Genomic DNA, 16,874 nt, shown 5'->3' on the forward strand with positions numbered 1-16,874 from the left:
TAGACTACAACCCAGTAACTTCATCAAAAGTGTTAGCTAAAAGAGCTAGGTAGTGTAGCTTAGTCGGAATTTCCCTTCATTGTTGACAACATATTTCTGCATGAATACACAAAAACAAAACAAAGTCATATCCAGAGGATTGGCCAATAGATATGTCTTTACTATTATTTGGACTACTACAAAAATTATATTTAGTATTCTGATACAACTAAGCTGCTATAGTAGCCTTCTGTTTACATAGATGACAGCTTTAGCCTTGACAGTGCTACAGATGTAGCATTGTCAAGGCTACAGTGCTACAGATGGAATTCACATATAATTTCCATTCTTTTTTACTATTGTTATAAGGACATCCTTAAATATTTACTTGTTTGAAGTGTCCTATTTGTTACGAGATCTTAGAAAAGACAGATAAACTGACAGTTAGATAAACACTGCTTCTTTTCACAACTAGGTTTGTATCACTGCATTTCTGCAGCTGCCATAACAATACTTACTCCTCCAGCACTTGAAGCACCTCAGAGAGCTCTCTAACACTGGAAGTCATTATTGGAATAGGAAAGAGGATCACTTGTAAAACTTTTTGCTGTGGTCCTTGGAGTGGTCTAGTATAAGTTGGCAAGGTGTAAACTGGTTTCCATACACATCCTCGTAGCACCTCATGGTGCTCACAAGACGCTCTGCATCAAATGTGTCTATAAACCTAAATGGACCTGATGGACACAGCATTAAAAAAAACATTTCAGAGAAAGTATTTCAAGGCAGCAACAGTACAAGATTTACTAATAAAATGTTGTTTGGCATAATCACTGGTAACTCGTCAAATTAGCATTATCATAGCAGCAGAACATTTGTAATTGAAATATATCTCTAGTTCAGAATGCATGCATTGTGGATATTTAGAAAACAATCACAGTGAAGTGATGGTACATCAGACCAGAGGCTCTTGTCATACATTGCAAGAGTAGTTGTCATTTTGTAGTTCCTGAAGATTTCTTCCATTCCAGGATTTGTTTTCCGCTCTTCCCTTGTCTTGCCATAGATAGAGAAGCCTTTTCCAGATTTACAGCGTACAATTGATTAACAAAGCAGCACATATTGGATTTACTGGGTGCTAGATATAGTAAAGAGGTTGTGCTTATGGCTCGACTATCTTCTTATAGTGACCTGCAGCAAAAATGCGTTGTTTGCCCCTTTTATTTCCCAGGTGAGAATTTTCAATTATATATGAATTAAAAATTTAAACAGCACAGTGGTCCAGTGACAATGACTTGAAATCATTCTAAAATTACAATATGGTTAAGCATAACATCCAGAGCACCAGAGCTGCAATTTTTTTGATAAAAGGTAAGATTTGCCACAAGATACTATTAGAAAGGAAGCTATGATTTGTTTGTGGTGAAACTAATACACACTCGCCTCCAAATCATATATTCCAGACTAAGAATACATGCTAGTTTGGTAAAGTCCACAGCAATTTAATAAAACCAAATGTACAACAAACGAACTCAAAAACACCAATGATAAAGTTCATGATTAGGGATTCCAATTTCTTCAATCAATCAATCAAAATGTATTTGTAGAGTACTCTACAACAACATAAAAGAAGACCAAGTGCTTTCCAACAGCATAATAAAACAAAACAATACAATTTGGATTACTATACAACCATAGAACCCATAAAAAACATAAAACCATGAAAACCATAAACCACAAAACCATAAAATCATGAAACAATAAAAACCATGAAACCAAAATGCAGCACAGATAAATTGGTACCATTTCTATGAGGCATCAAATTATATAGACCTAAATAACATAAAGGCCATTATAGCTCCCTAGTCACTTGACTGCTCACCAGGATGGTAATTGAGCTGTGAATCCACAATCACAAACAATATTGTAACAGTGAGTTAAAACTGGTCTTATTTATTGCCTAAATGCTGTTTATCATTACGGGCCTATTTTTTTAAGCAAAAAAACAGATATTGCTTTTAAAAGCATATACATCACACTAGAAATATTTGCATTTGTAATGTGATAAAATGGGAAGCAAATGCTTGCTTTTAACAGCATCCCATATAACACTTTTTTTGTTCCATTTGCACAAAAATGACTCAGATGTAAGACGAGATTGAAATATTAATTCTTTTTTTTAAATGGATAATTTTCACTCAGTTTTTAAAATCTGATTATTTACATTTGGGCTTTTGCTTTGGAATATAATTTTTGAACTAAGAAAAGAAATAAATCATTATTCCAATTTTCCTGTATCTTCCACTCATGGTTGGAGTGTACTATTCGCAGTTGGAGGAGTCTACAGCCAGCCACAGAACAAGTAAACACATTATGCATTATACAGCACATCTGATTATGTAATAATTTACAGCTGCACATAGGTGAAGCAATAATAAAATGCTATAGATAACATACTATATATGACATTATTATAACAATGTTGTCTTACATTCAGATGCCTATCTATTCATTAATTCATTAACTTATATTTGTGTCAATAAGCACACACTCTGGGTCAGTTACAAGTGGGCGGGAGAAGAGGCTCAGAAAGGTATTTAAAGACAACTACTCTTGGTTTAACCTGAACAGCAATAATACCAATCCACTCTAGTCTGAGTTCACATACGTCTTCAAATTCTGCCATAACAGGGTCTCTGATAGATCCCTGCATGATCATAAATCATGTGAGTGCAATACTGAGTCCACCCTGGCTATAAACTCCCCCAGCCACTAATGGTATACAAGATTAAGTAGTTTTTCATGTTTGTTTTGAAAAAAAATCTGAATCAACCACCCAAATGTGAACAGTTGAAAATGAACCCGAGAGATACCAAACAACATAGAGTGTTATTACATAGTTTGTCACAAAATGTTTTACCTCAGAATCCTTTTTCTACCATGATCCTGACAATCTCCAAATCCCCCCTTCATAACAAGGACCAAACTCTTTGGACAGATTCTACACACAAATAAACAAAAACACACCATCATTAGTCTCACATATATTATTTGTAAATCTTTAAAAACAGTCTAGCTTATTTCCTGCAAATTACGTTTAGAGGGATAATACACAATATAGTGCCCCCAAACCCTAACAATCTAAATCCATGCAAATTTAAACTTGAATGCCTCATGTAGTAGTCAAGATGGATTTATTTTATTTATAAGCACTCAGTAGGCCACACAGCTTTACCTCTGATATATGTAACGCTATGCCAAGACCAACTTCATCAGCCACCACTGATAATCCAGTGTGAAAACCAAAGCTTTCTAACAAGGCATCCAGTCTCTGTACCTCCACGCCTTCCTGTGAATCAAAACATCAGTCATCTTTAAGCGGATATCTGTCTGTCACACATATGTATAAAAAACAAAACAAAAAAACAGCACAGCTTTGAGAAAGATCATTATTTCAAAATAAAGTCTACAGATCAGGTGTTGTTCTAATGACATTAAAGTGAAATCATTCAAAGAATGTTGCATAATAATATGGTGTTAAAAGCTCCAAATCTCTGTGTTTAAAAATCGCCCCACTGCTATAGTTAAACATCCATATGGAGATAAACTTGCATATGCATCTTTGCCTAGTGTATCTTCAAGAAAATTAATTTAGATGAATAAAACAAAACATTAAGTTATTTTAAGGGGACCTGATGGCCAACAAAATCCATATAGGAAAAAATATCACCAGCATTGTATATCTTAAGCTTTTGCGTTTAAGAGGAAAACTCTTACCTGAAAAATTCTTATATATTCCAGAAAAACCCACAATAAACAGCGAGTGATGTAAAACCATGGGCCATCCTGTGTTCATAGAATTGTCCAGCAAAGGAGAAGGAAGAGATGAGATGAACAAAACACATTCCCAAAGATTAACATAGTCGTAAACAATACAAAAGCTGAGACTGAAGTAATGTTTGTATTAGCAAAATGTTGCTTTAAGCATATTTTCAGAGTTGCCCGCACTTTGACAATAATGATAACCTTCCCCTGTTTGAGGCCCACATTGACACCAGACGCCAAGGTGTCTGTTGACGCCTTATCTGTGGTGATGATCTCCAACAACTGCATCTTCTCTACTGGGGAGAAATAGCGCATGCCAATCACCTGCATATGCACACAGACAAAAGCATCAATCCATACATCAACAGACACAGAAAAAAATATTATGACTTTCAGTTAAATGCCACAAAATCATCCATAATGTGTTCTCACCGAAAGCTAAGCTAGCACTAGGCTCAAGAATATTAGTATGATAATGTTGACGTATCCTTGCAGAGCACAAAAAGAACAATTTATGTCATGCACAGTGCAGCATTAAACAGTGTGTCTAACATTTTCCGGGCATTGGCTGGCAGCAGCAATGTCTTTGATGGGCAGACCTGAGGTGTTGCTCACAAAAATGCAGTGAGAAGGGACAACCTGTGGACAAAAGAAAGTGTAAATACAAACTGGTATATAAAAATATCTAGGTACAGGTACATGAATTCCAGTAAATTCTGTAACTGTTAAGGAGAAGGCTTGGCCTGAAGGTTTCTGTCCAATCTCCGTAAAGCTCAGATAAGGTGGGGCTTTTGAAAACTGAATCTTTCTGAAAACAACAGTTCTGCAGCCAAAATTGTACCAAGATCCTAATTCTAATCCTAATTAAGTACTTATTTACTGTTCAAGGTTTTCACTGTAGCCCTGCGACAGACTGGTGACCTGTCAAGGGTGTCCCCTGCCTTCGTCCAAGTCAGCTGGGATAGGCTCCAGCACCCCTGCGACCCTAGTGACGATAAAGTGGTATATAGAGAATGGATGGATGGCTGTCCCGTTGCTTCCGTGGCCCAATCCCAATCTTCAACCTGAGGCCTGAGCATTACATCCTCACAGAATCCAGTTTGAGAACTCATGAGGGCTCAAAACTATTTAAAAAGGAGGAATGGGACAGCGAGTGATGGCAAAGGTTGCCTGGAAACAATGAATTGCCATTAAAAACACAAAAGGGAATTTATACTCATGTTTGATTTGCAATTTGATCTGCTGCTCAGTTCATTACTCTCTGTTTATGACATTACAGTGTTTATAGATTTTAGAAAACTAAAAAAAAAAATCAGGAACATCATGCACCATAAAACCCTATAGTACACGACATGCACCCGCCCACACGTTGGCAGATATGTGGGCACATATTAAAACATCCGTATTAGAGCCCATATGCATTTGACAATATGATAGTGGGACAGAACTGAGCACTCAGACACTTACTTAGCGTGAACATGCCTCAAAGTCCATGAGTTCTGAAGTGTAGAGACTGGGAACTGGCCCCTCAGTCTAGTCTCTTTCAATCAAAGTCTCAGTGTGAAACAAAACAAATAGCAAATCAGAGAGGATGTAATTTAGGACGTGCGAGGTGTGGCAATTTAATACTTAGTCTAATGCTGTCATTTAAATTTAAGTTTTATTTCATTTCAGTGAAACTCTCATAAGCTGTTTGTGTTTCCCACTGATCAATGTTTACTATGTGTAGCCATATTGCATACATTTTGCAGCACGTATGACAAACAGTTGTACGACAGTCACACTTTTGCTGATGTTCAATGTCATGATGCTCTATCGCAAGTTTTAGATTTACTATACAGTGAATACTGCCCGAGTAAAGTAGGAACAATTTTCAGGTCACAGTACAAGAGTTGATGTAAGGAAGCATAAGGCAGTATTATGACAAACACCCACTGTCCTGCCCTGTGAGTTGTCAGTTCTTCTGCGTACCTTCTTTAATCACTGCGTGTCTCCCTGTATCTGTGAACGATTCCCTGTGTCTTTGCTTCCCACTATTTGGTTTACCTTATACTTTTATCTTATTTCTTGCTTGTTGCTTCGACCCTATTTTGTGGGACTTGACCTTTGCTGGACAATGCCTCATTGTTTTTGCTGTACTCTTCAGCTGCCTTCGGTTGTAGTGTTTCATTTCCCACAAACTTTTGTGTCTTCACTAGGAAGTTTTATTTAAATTTACTCGTTTGCTCCGTTTACCTGCTCTCGCATAATGTGCCCTGAACAGTGAACAAAACAAAACAGACTAGAGCAAGCAGATACACACTGACTACAACATATAAATCAAGATCAAATTATTACTGAAAGCTGGCAGATAAATTGTTAAGAAATACCAATAATTATTTTCAGCTAAAAAAAAGAAAGAAAAATATTAATGTAAAATGTATGTATACACCCTAGGGGGGAAAAAGTATTTTCACAACATTTTCCTATAGCTTACCTCAGCTTCAGCAAGATAATGTGCCTGCCCTGCTCCAGCCAGTCTGGACACACTGCACATTAACAAAGAGGACAGAGAGTGACACACGTAACAATAACATCATATGCAATTGCATATATCTTCTGTTCCTTCCCATTTATGAGTGCGTTACCTCAATGATTTTGTGAGGAGCAGGGTAAAGATTTTTAGTTTGTTTCTGAACCCTCTCACTGATGGTCTTGTAGATTTTTTTTTTTTCCTCACTGGACCCAGGTCCATCACTGCATCCTGCAGCTCTGCACAGACACACAATCACAGCTTACAGGTGTGGACAATTTTTGTGTTAAACATGTTTTAGAGCCTGTTCTGTATTTGTGAGAGGCTCATCGTATTTTTCAATTAGAGGTTATCACAGACATATTTTACAGTGAATGTGTTAGCTAATTGGTTAACTATAACCAGACTTCAAAGTGTAGCACCTATGCATACATGTTCTATCTTTTGGGAATACAGCTGGTGTTTTTAGCAAAACAAGCTAAAATAAAAATAGTAAAGTATTTGCCTGATAAAGGTCTAGCAATAAAATGTTGCCCCAACAAATGGATCTTCATAAGTCAGGCAGTGTGCAGGAGTCTGGATCTTTCAGCTATGCTCTTCCCTCACTCGTATACCTGCCTCATTTAGCCTTGGATGTACAGGTTATCATTGGCTTACTGTAAAAGGGATGAAAAAATTAAGTACCTCCTGATTCTCAGGCAATTACTGGACTTACAAGGACAGAAGTATCATTTTGTTTGCCTTCTAAACAGCTTTAAGCCAGGTTCACCCTGGATGAGTTACCAGTCCATCACAGGGCCACATACAGAGACAGACAAACAAGCACACCCACATTCACACCTATGAACAATTTAGAGTCACCAATTAACCTCAGCATGGTTTCGGACTGTCTGAGGAAGCCGTAGACCCACACTGCAGAGAGAGAACATGCAAACTCCACACAGTTTTGAACCACAGACCTTCAAATTGTAAAGGAACAGTGCTAACCACTCATCAAAAATAAGGAAATCTGTGGAAAGGATAAGTCCCTCCTAATTTGAGAACATCTGTATCATGTCAGTGTAATAAGATCTGACAGAGTTATGATTCCAAAAAGCAGTTGTGGTAATAGATTGCTAATGGTTTTAAAATGCACCTCACTCAGTATCTTTTCCCTCACAGTTCAAATGTTGCTGCTTGTCCTTAATGAAAATGTCTGTATCTGGATGGGATCCTCCAGAGTTAGCAGTTGATAACCAACCTTGTTATACTATGTGAACCAGACAGAACCAATGTTAGAATCACCATTAGGAAATCCAAAGACACTCCGGTGTCTCAGCTGAAACGTCACCATGAACAAACTTTGACCTAACACTAACCCTAACCCTAACCATAACCATAACCATAAACCTAGACCCGTCTTGCGAAAGTGAGGGAAAAGCCATTTCGCGAGGGAAAAGCCGTTTCGCGAATTAAATCCCATAATGCATTCCTGTCTCCCGTAGGGGCGCTAACCTAAATACGCTCTCATGGGTTGTATTCAGGGACACGGTACATACGACCTGTGTGGTCGTATGAGTTAGAGGGCTTGTTGTTCAGAACAGGACCTGGAATAAATTAATTCAGAGCACAGACAAACACTGAAATAGTAACATCAGTTTACTCATTTTTTTTAGCTTCTTAAAAGAGTTCAGATTCCTCCCACCCTGCCCCAGAAGTTTTCAGCAGAAAACCAGTCCTATCTTTCTCTTGAGGTACAATGAAGAAATGTCACATGCAGACCATACCCAGAGGATCCACAAGCTGGTGCACTAAACCCATCTTCTTAGCTTTTTCAGCCCTGATGTTCTTGCCTGTCAGCATCATGTCAAAGGCTCCTGTGAGACACACCTACACTTGTCCAACACAAGGAATGCAGATATTGTGAGCTGCTATTGGTCCAAATGAGCCTCTTGACCTTAGTATACTCCAGTGTAACTCAGTAGCCACCAGCACAACACTGTGGCACTGCTTTCATGCCTTTAACTGAGTAACTGATTAATATGTGCGTGTGTATGTATACCATTTTAGGCAGTCTCTGAGTGCCGCCTGCTCCAGGCAGCAGTCCCAGCATGACCTCTGGTGTCCCCAGGACAGTTTTGTTGCTTTTTGTGGAAATTCGGTACTGGCAGGCTATTGCAAGCTACAGAAATAGTCACAAGATCAGGACTTATTGCTCAAATCTCAGGCCACATAAGCATTATTTTTTTATACCTAATCCAACTCATTCTGTCACACCCACACACAGTGTCGTACCTCCAGGCCTCCACCCAGACATGAGCCATGGATGGCAGCGACAACAGGGATGGGAGATTTCTCAATCTTCTCCAGCATCTTTTGACCTTCCCTGGAGAGACAGGTGACCTCCTCACTGCTCTTACAGGCCTGGATCATTCTGAAAGGGAAGAAATACATTTACTCAAAAGTTCAGTTCAATTCACTAAGCACATGACACACAATCCATTTGACCAAAAACTTATTGATTTTTGTTTAAAATGACTTGTGACTTTCTTTACAAATCCTGTTTGCTTACAGTTTTTCACTATTTCCCTGTGGTTCCAACCGCATTCAAGTAAAGGGGTGATCACACACACACACACACACACACACACACACACACACACACACACACACATGTTTGTACTTCTATCTTAGTGAGGACATTCATAGGCGTAATGCATTTCCTAGAGCCTTACCCTAACCTTAACTATCACAACTGATCGCCTAACCCTAATCCTTACCCTAACCCTAACCAAACCTCAATTCATACCTGTTCTCTAAGAACAAGTCTTCACCCTCAAACATGGCTGTTTCAAAGTGAGGACCAGCCAAAATGTCCTCACTTTGTAAAAATGTCCTCACTTTGATAGTTAAATGCAGAAAATGGTACTCACCATGTAGCAAGTACAAGAACACACACACACACACACACACACACACACACACACACACACACACACACACACACACACACACACACACACACACACTTTGTTTTCCTATCCTTGTGGGGATCTACCATTGACTCCCATTCATATCTAACCCCTAACCCTTACCCTAACCGTAACCTTAACCCAGACCAAAACAATGCCTAACCCTAAATAAACGTTTTTGCACTTTTACTTTTTTCAGTAGCAACAACATGGCCAAGAAAACTCTGTTTCCCCTCATGGGGACCCAAATGAGGTCCCCACAAATGACATTTCTTTTGGTTTTCCTATTGTTGTGGGGACATTAGGTCCCCACAACAATAGCCACTACCTGATCACACACACACACACACACACACACACACACACACACACACACACACACACACACACACACACACACACACACACACACACACACACACAAAAGCATTACGTATAAATCCTTCTTCAACGTCTAATAATCCTACTTGATATCTGCCCCGGCAATGAAGCAGCCAGGGTTTTTGGAGATGAAGACAGCACTTTTTACGCCCCCATTCGACCAGATCTCCCCCATAACCTCAGTGTGTTCACCTGCACACACACAAACCCATACACATAAATACACACATCCTGATTAATCATGTCATATCTGTCAGTGTTAGACTGAGACAGGGACAGGTAGTCAAGACTGTCACAAACATAATCTCTCTCTCTGACACATATGTACTGTCTCATACTCTCTTCCACAAACACACACCCACACAGATACACGCACACACCTTGGCTGTTGGATCATTGAGTCGTATAACTGCCACATCATCCTTGAGCTCATAGCTGACATGTGTTCAGGCTTGATGGAGAGAACAGTAAAAAAGATGAGAGACAGTCAATCAGCGGGCCACCACTATTGCATTATGCTAATTTCTGGTAGTTTAACACTATCCCCGGAGAATGTAAATACCATCATACAACTACACTTAACCACTGTGAATACACTTGGGTATATTGAGAACCGTTGGGACTGAAGAGACCACAAAAGCGAGCCTGTCACTAGTTGAACTGTGACTAAATGAAAAGTGTGTTTTTAAATAAACTAAACCCCAAGAACAAATCTTTGTGTGGCCTAAGGGTGAAAAGCAGACAGTGAACTGCTCGTGGCTACTCTTCACTGCCAGGGTATGTATTGTCTGTCTGATGGTATCTGTGATGTTGACTGAAATCATCACTGGTCCCATCACTTGGTAAGCAATGTATTTTATTCAGGGCTTATACTAATACCACTTTTTAGTAATTAAGGAGATCAATAACTAGTATTTGAAAGTGCTACATATTTGCAGTAAAAACAAATATCTTGGTGTCAAAATTTTGAATTGCACAAACACAATTTTTTTTTTCAAATGCCTCTGTTTATGTTTTCCATCAGTTTATTTAAAACTGAGCTTTTCAACATTTATACTTCATAGGCTCCATGTAACCAATCAGACAGTGCTGTGGGCAGGACATTTCTTAAGACAGTAGATTGACTACAGCTAAAGAGGACTGGTGCATTTTTGAACAAATGCATTCTTATATTGAATCTGTTTTAAAAAAAAAAAGCTAATTAGCATAAAAATGCTGAATATCAGATCAAGTAAATGGCCAGGCCAATAATCGATCGATCCCTAGTAAGCAATACACCTCAGGACAGCGGTTTTGGAGTTGTTAACATATAGTAGCACTGTGAAGCAAATTTTAAGTGAATGATTGTCTGTTTTGTTTGCCCTGTGTATGTTCGTATTGGTTGGTCGTCAGCCCATGTTTAGCTTTCTTCATACTGTCATCACTCTGTGGTCTTGAGCAATGTCCCACCCATAGCACCATCTGACTGGTTACATGTAATGAGTTAATATCCTGTCAACACTGAAGGAGAAAGTTCTCTATTAATTAGACATGTAAAAAAAAAAAAGCTTTAACAACATTTTGTATTGGAGTTTGTCATGTATAAATTTTGATACGAAGATATCATTGATATCAAGATTTTCATGTTTTTGCACATATATATTAGTTTCAAATGTCTGTTATCGGGCTCCATCATTAGTTATATTTAGAATTAGTATCAGCCCTAAAAAAACATATCAGTTGACCCCTAATCCTGTTGATAAATTTCTGACGATGGGTTCACACTGATCTATAGATGGTAACAATGAGCTAAGATACACAGCAATAATTCAACAAGGCAGGAAAGAAGAACAAGGCAGATGGTAAGGATAAATTGTAGCAATACAGGTTTCAAATAAAATAGTTTTGCAATGTTTGGTGAGAGAAGCAAAGCCTTCAGAATGTCTGTTAGACCTAAGGGATGGCTACAACACGTTTCAAGAGTCAACACTGTATGCAAACATAAATTTTGAGTATATATGTGTGAAACCTCCTCAGGGCAGCTTTGGATCAGTAGTGATATTGACAATCCAAACAAAGGCTTGCAATGTTACCATTTATGCAAACTTGTTTCTGGGTATGGTATGGGACATCTACCTATCTCTTTAAACCTGTTTTTGGAACAATGTCCGAGTAAAGTCTAAATATTGTTACATGACTTGATATGTGTGTAAATCATTAGTGTGACCTCATTAATAAGTGTATATTAGGGGGACAAATCACCATCTAAATCTATCTTTACCTGCCCATGATGAAGACACTGAGAGGTTTCGGCTGATAAGACCTAAGAACAGAGAAAGATATGAAGTGATGCTCCAGTCAGTTAGGGATGAGCAGAGAAACATACATTGCATAATACTTGAGACTTGATTTTACAGCTGCAAGACACACTTATTAAAATTACAGATTAAACTGAGACTGATATTATGGCTCAACACCTTCAGAGAGCTGTGAAAAATCCCCCTCTGCTAAGGAATTGTCCTGAGACTGTTTGATTTCTTAAATTAAAAGTACACAAATACAGCAATGTCCAATGAAAAACAGCAGATGCTTACATTAGACTTGAGCTGAAACAATTGTTAGTTCAATGATTGACAGAAAAACACATAATAGGTACTGCAATATATTTAGCCATTTAGTCAGCAAAAAAATAAACAAAAAAATTCAGGCATTACATTCTCAAACACTAGGAACTGCTGTTTATCTTAGTCATGTATAATAGTAAAGTGAATACCTCAATCATTTGTATATTGATGTCCCAAAGTATCAGTACCATTGATAAAGATCAGTAATGAGAATAGCTGTTAGTTGTTGCTCTACATTTGACAAACTGAAACTAGAGAAAATGTAAACAATTGCTCAAATATTGAAATTGTTTGTGATAATATTATTAGTGTCATTATTTCTTTATTGATGACCAATTCATTTCACTATTCAAGCTATTTCTTTCCAGTGTGTGCAGCCTGAATTTTTATTACATAATAGTCCTGTATCCTCTGTGTAATGCGCTACACCTGAATGAAATGCATTATACAGTAAAGAGCACCAACAATTCATGATAGCTTTTAACCACCTAAGTAAGAATATAAAACAACCACAGTGTGGTCGGACAAATTAGGTACCACCAAATTCTATCATCAGAAATATAGATTAACAACATACAACAAAAACATACCAAATACAACAAAGAGCAAGGGGGCAGTTGAAAGAAAATACAAACAATAAATCATGTTATAAATGGAATCAGTTAGTCAAATTAAATTCGCTACAAAAAGTTTCAAGAAGACCAGCATTCTTATGCAATATCAGATTTAAGGATTTAGCAAAGAGCTTAAAATCATTCCTCCAGTGGGTTAGAGTTGGTTTAGTTTTCATAAATCTGCATTTATGTATAAAATGTTTGCAGAGTATTAATAAATTGTTCACACCATAGTCTATTTTGTTGTTATTAATATCTATCCCAAATTTGATGTTTTTATCAGTCAATGTAATTCCACAAATTCCCTTTGATTGCATCCAACTTTCAAAATCCTGCCAGAACATCTGTACTATTCTACAATTAAAGAAGAGATGTTCAAGGTTTTCATCTTCTGTATCACAGAAGGAACAATTTCCAGTTTCTATTTTGAATTTGTTTTTTAAAAATTCATTAGTTGGGTATATTTTGTTCAAAATTTTGAAGTGGACTTCTTACATTTTGAATGGAATAGGGAAAGCCAGATATCGACATCTAATTTTTTCAATTTTTTCTTTTCTAAAATCCTTTAAAATATAATTTCTTCTTACAGAGCTAGGAAAGCTGCATTTTACTAAAGAGTTCCTTATAAATTTGTTGTAGCATTTGCGATCGCAGAAGTCAATGCCATTAATTAATAAATGTCTTAAATCTGGTTTAACATTTGAGTAGTACATATCCTGTCTAACCGTAGACTGCAATGTTATTGGAATGCCATCTTCACTAAAGTTTCCACCTGAAATTTCTGTTCACAGCGCGGACAAGGTACGTTTTATCCGTTTGATTCCCGGCTATAAAAGACACAAGCAGAAACAAAAAATCAAGCCGTTTTTTCATTTTTTCGTTTTGAGCAAAAAACAAAAAAAGCAGGAAACGGTTCGTTTTTTCGTTTTTTCGTTTTGAACAAAAAACAAAAAAACAGGAAACGGTTCGTTTTTTCGTTTTTTCGTTTTCACCCCCAAAATGAAAATATGACTCCATATTTCGTTTCATTGGTGGGCGGGGCTTCGGAGCCTGCCAGTGCACAATAAAGCTCCTGCCCATCACAATAAAGCTCTTGCGCTGGCATTCATAGACAGACTGACTTTCATTGTATTGCCTGCCCCCACTGCACTTCCCCTAACTCTAAATCAAAGCAAGTCGTGTACACAGTAATGGCAGTCATAACCAGTGGTGTAGTCTAGTTTTTTCTAGTGTGTATACTCCAACCTCATAAACCAAAGCCAGGTCAGGTCAACGCTGCTCGGGGTATTGTGCAGCGAGAAATACGGCCGCCGTCTTGGTCCGGTCAGCCGCTCCACTCAGCGCTGTTTGACAGCGCATTTAATCCATCTTAACTCTGAAAATTAAAATGATTTCCACGCGTTTTTTTTTTTTTTTTTTTTTGCTGCAAACGTCATACATGTAGCTATGATCAGTGATGTAGTCTACGTGATACGCAGGTATACACCCCACCACTAGAAAATTTTCCAAATTTCTGTTTACCCACTTAAAAATGCGCAAAGATACGTATACCCAGGGGTGTAAACACGCAGGTATACGCCTTATACCCACTAGAAAAGGTCCCGAATTTCCATATAACCACTTAAAAATGCGCAAACACATGTATTAGTATGTTTTTTTGACATAACGTTCACTTTTCTCTGTGTCAGGAAGCGGTGAAGCTGTATGGGACAGGGGAAGGTGTCTGGCTGAGAACAGGGCTCACTAAAGGCCGACCGCGGTCCGGATCCGGACCCAGACGCCGTCTATACGGGTGTAAATTTGACAAGTCGCTTCTATTTTACCGGTGCAGGGTGCAGCTTTCCAGTGTTTATCATTGGTCTATCGGCTCAGAAACGCACAGACCAATTATGAACGAGTTCAGGCATCCCACGTGACGCTACTCAGCCAATGACGTCGCTGAATCGCATCGCGGCTCTGCCTTCAAAAAGCAGCTGAGAGATGAGGGACAGAGAGGACAGTAGTGATGGAAGTTCAGCTCTTTTCAGAGAGCTTTTGGCACTGCTTCCAAAGAAAAGCCGGTTCTTTCGGCTCCCAAACGGCTCCTAATTTATTATTCTTTGTAGCCTCATGTTTTTGCCTAACCTGGCAAATATGAATCATTTGTGTTTTGACAAACTCTTTTTCATTCAGTGTTTTTATGAGAAGCCTTATAATTGACTCATTTTGTACATTTGCTCTGTTACAAAAACAGGTATTCTTGCTTTTGTTTATTATTTCAACCAAACTTTTTTGCACAAAAAATAAATGAACAAAACTCTGCACATGAACCCACAGAACCAGAACAGAAACAGAACCAGACTCAGTATTCGAACAGTATAAATGTCCTCAGAGCAGGCTGACATTCAGAAAAATCAGATGGCTGAGCTTGGATGGGCTGATACATTTCTTCTTTCAGTGAATATCTGCTGTGTTTCTGAGAAGATTCTCTCAGATGGAAGAAGTTGTCTCTCCTCCATCACCTTCACCAGGTGGGGCAGACTGAGGCCTTGTCCTGCTCCAGCTCAGAGGGTCGTCTGCTGGTTGGATGAGGGCTTCCTCTAGATATGATCCTCCATTACCACATCAGCTGTAGGATTTCTTCTGAATCATCTCCTGTAGCTCTTCCATCAAAGAGCCTCCACACAGCAGAAGTTTGAGGTTCCTCCTCCACTTGGTCCTCTAATGGTGGAGGTGTCAGACTGCTGCTGCTGCTCTTATTCTCTGAAGTTTCTCATCAACAGCTCTGTTGTCACTGAAGGCAAGCTTCTTTAATCTAGGATCCAGTAACATGTTTTCTGCTAGGACAGTGTTAAACTCCATACTCCATTAAATACGTTAGGAGTCGGCTCTTCAGATTTACTACAAAGCATCGGCTCTGAGAGTCGTATCTTTTGTGCCCTATACATCTCTAGAGGACAGACTGTGGTCACATGCTGACCATGTTTGGCTCAGCAAACAGCTGTAAGGCAGCTTTCTCAACTATGAACATAATCAAAATATGTTTTGAGAACGGCTCAAACAAGCAGCAGCTCAGCTCTCCCATTAAGCAGCAGAGATATTAGGGGAGTGATATGAGACAGACAAAAATGTAAAAGTGTTCAAATGTTTACATTTATGAGATTTAATTATTGTTAAAGATGTATAGAAGTTGATTCAGGTTGTTCAGTCATGCTTTTTTAAGTTCTGCACTTTATTCTAAGATATACAGTTACATAAAAGTTATTTATTAATAAATGTCAAAATGTTTTTGAACCGTACTGAATTTATTTGACGGTCAGTTTTTGATTACAGGCAGACTCTAATAAAACTACCAGGTTACATCAGCATATATCACAGTAACTCAAGTTAGACATTATGATGTTCTGGACCTTTGCTGACTGGACCGCTCTGAATTTTAGCTGAATACCCCTGGCTTAGAAGAAGAGGGACATGAGTCTAGAACTTCTAATGACCCAACATCAGTCAGTGGAGAAAAAATAAGAATAAGAAAGCAAAGCTAAATGAAACTATTTCAGTGTTTTAATAAGCCTGTTGCTTGTCCTGTGAATACTGCCACTTTAGGGAACACTACAGCTGGAGCTAAGGTTAACGTTTAGGAAAGGGAGCCTGATGAAGAGGAAACATCAGGTCTACCTGATGAAGAGGAAACATCAGGTCTACCTGATGGCAGGAGGAGGAGCTGCTGACGCTATAATGTCTATAAGTATCTAATTGGTAGTTTGAAATAAAGGAGCTGCTGCTGCTGCGTGTGTGTGTGTGTGCGTGTGTGTGCGTGTGCGTGCGTGTGCGTGTGTGTGCGTGTGTGTGCGTGTGTGTGTGTGTGTGTGTGTGTGTGTGTGTGTGTGTGCGCGGACATGTGAGTGCACGCGCACATATATGAGAACCTGACCTGGCTTTGGTTTATGAGGTTGGAGTATAACCAGTAGAAAAAACTAGACTACACCACTGGTTATGACTGTCATTACTGTGTACACGACTTGCTTTGATTTAG

The 16,874-nt window shown here is 38.5% G+C and overlaps 1 protein-coding gene across 1 annotated transcript; it reads right to left on the bottom strand.

The window, feature by feature from the left end:
• Positions 1 to 388: 388 nt before the first annotated feature.
• Positions 389 to 14,939, bottom strand: hadhaa (hydroxyacyl-CoA dehydrogenase trifunctional multienzyme complex subunit alpha a; the record flags this gene model as incomplete). Its single annotated transcript, XM_051937048.1, is given in 16 exon segments — positions 389 to 397; positions 931 to 1,065; positions 2,892 to 2,938; positions 2,941 to 2,977; positions 3,212 to 3,325; positions 3,754 to 3,822; positions 3,985 to 4,125; positions 4,354 to 4,440; positions 6,521 to 6,552; positions 8,080 to 8,182; positions 8,355 to 8,474; positions 8,588 to 8,726; positions 9,732 to 9,837; positions 9,998 to 10,096; positions 11,906 to 11,938; positions 14,912 to 14,939. Coding segments are annotated over 16 exon segments (1,299 nt in total), but the record flags the coding sequence as incomplete, so codon positions are not given.
• Positions 14,940 to 16,874: the final 1,935 nt, after the last annotated feature.

Source organism: Acanthochromis polyacanthus, chromosome 16, assembly GCF_021347895.1.
Source record: "Acanthochromis polyacanthus isolate Apoly-LR-REF ecotype Palm Island chromosome 16, KAUST_Apoly_ChrSc, whole genome shotgun sequence".
NCBI classification, from domain to species: domain Eukaryota; kingdom Metazoa; phylum Chordata; class Actinopteri; family Pomacentridae; genus Acanthochromis; species Acanthochromis polyacanthus.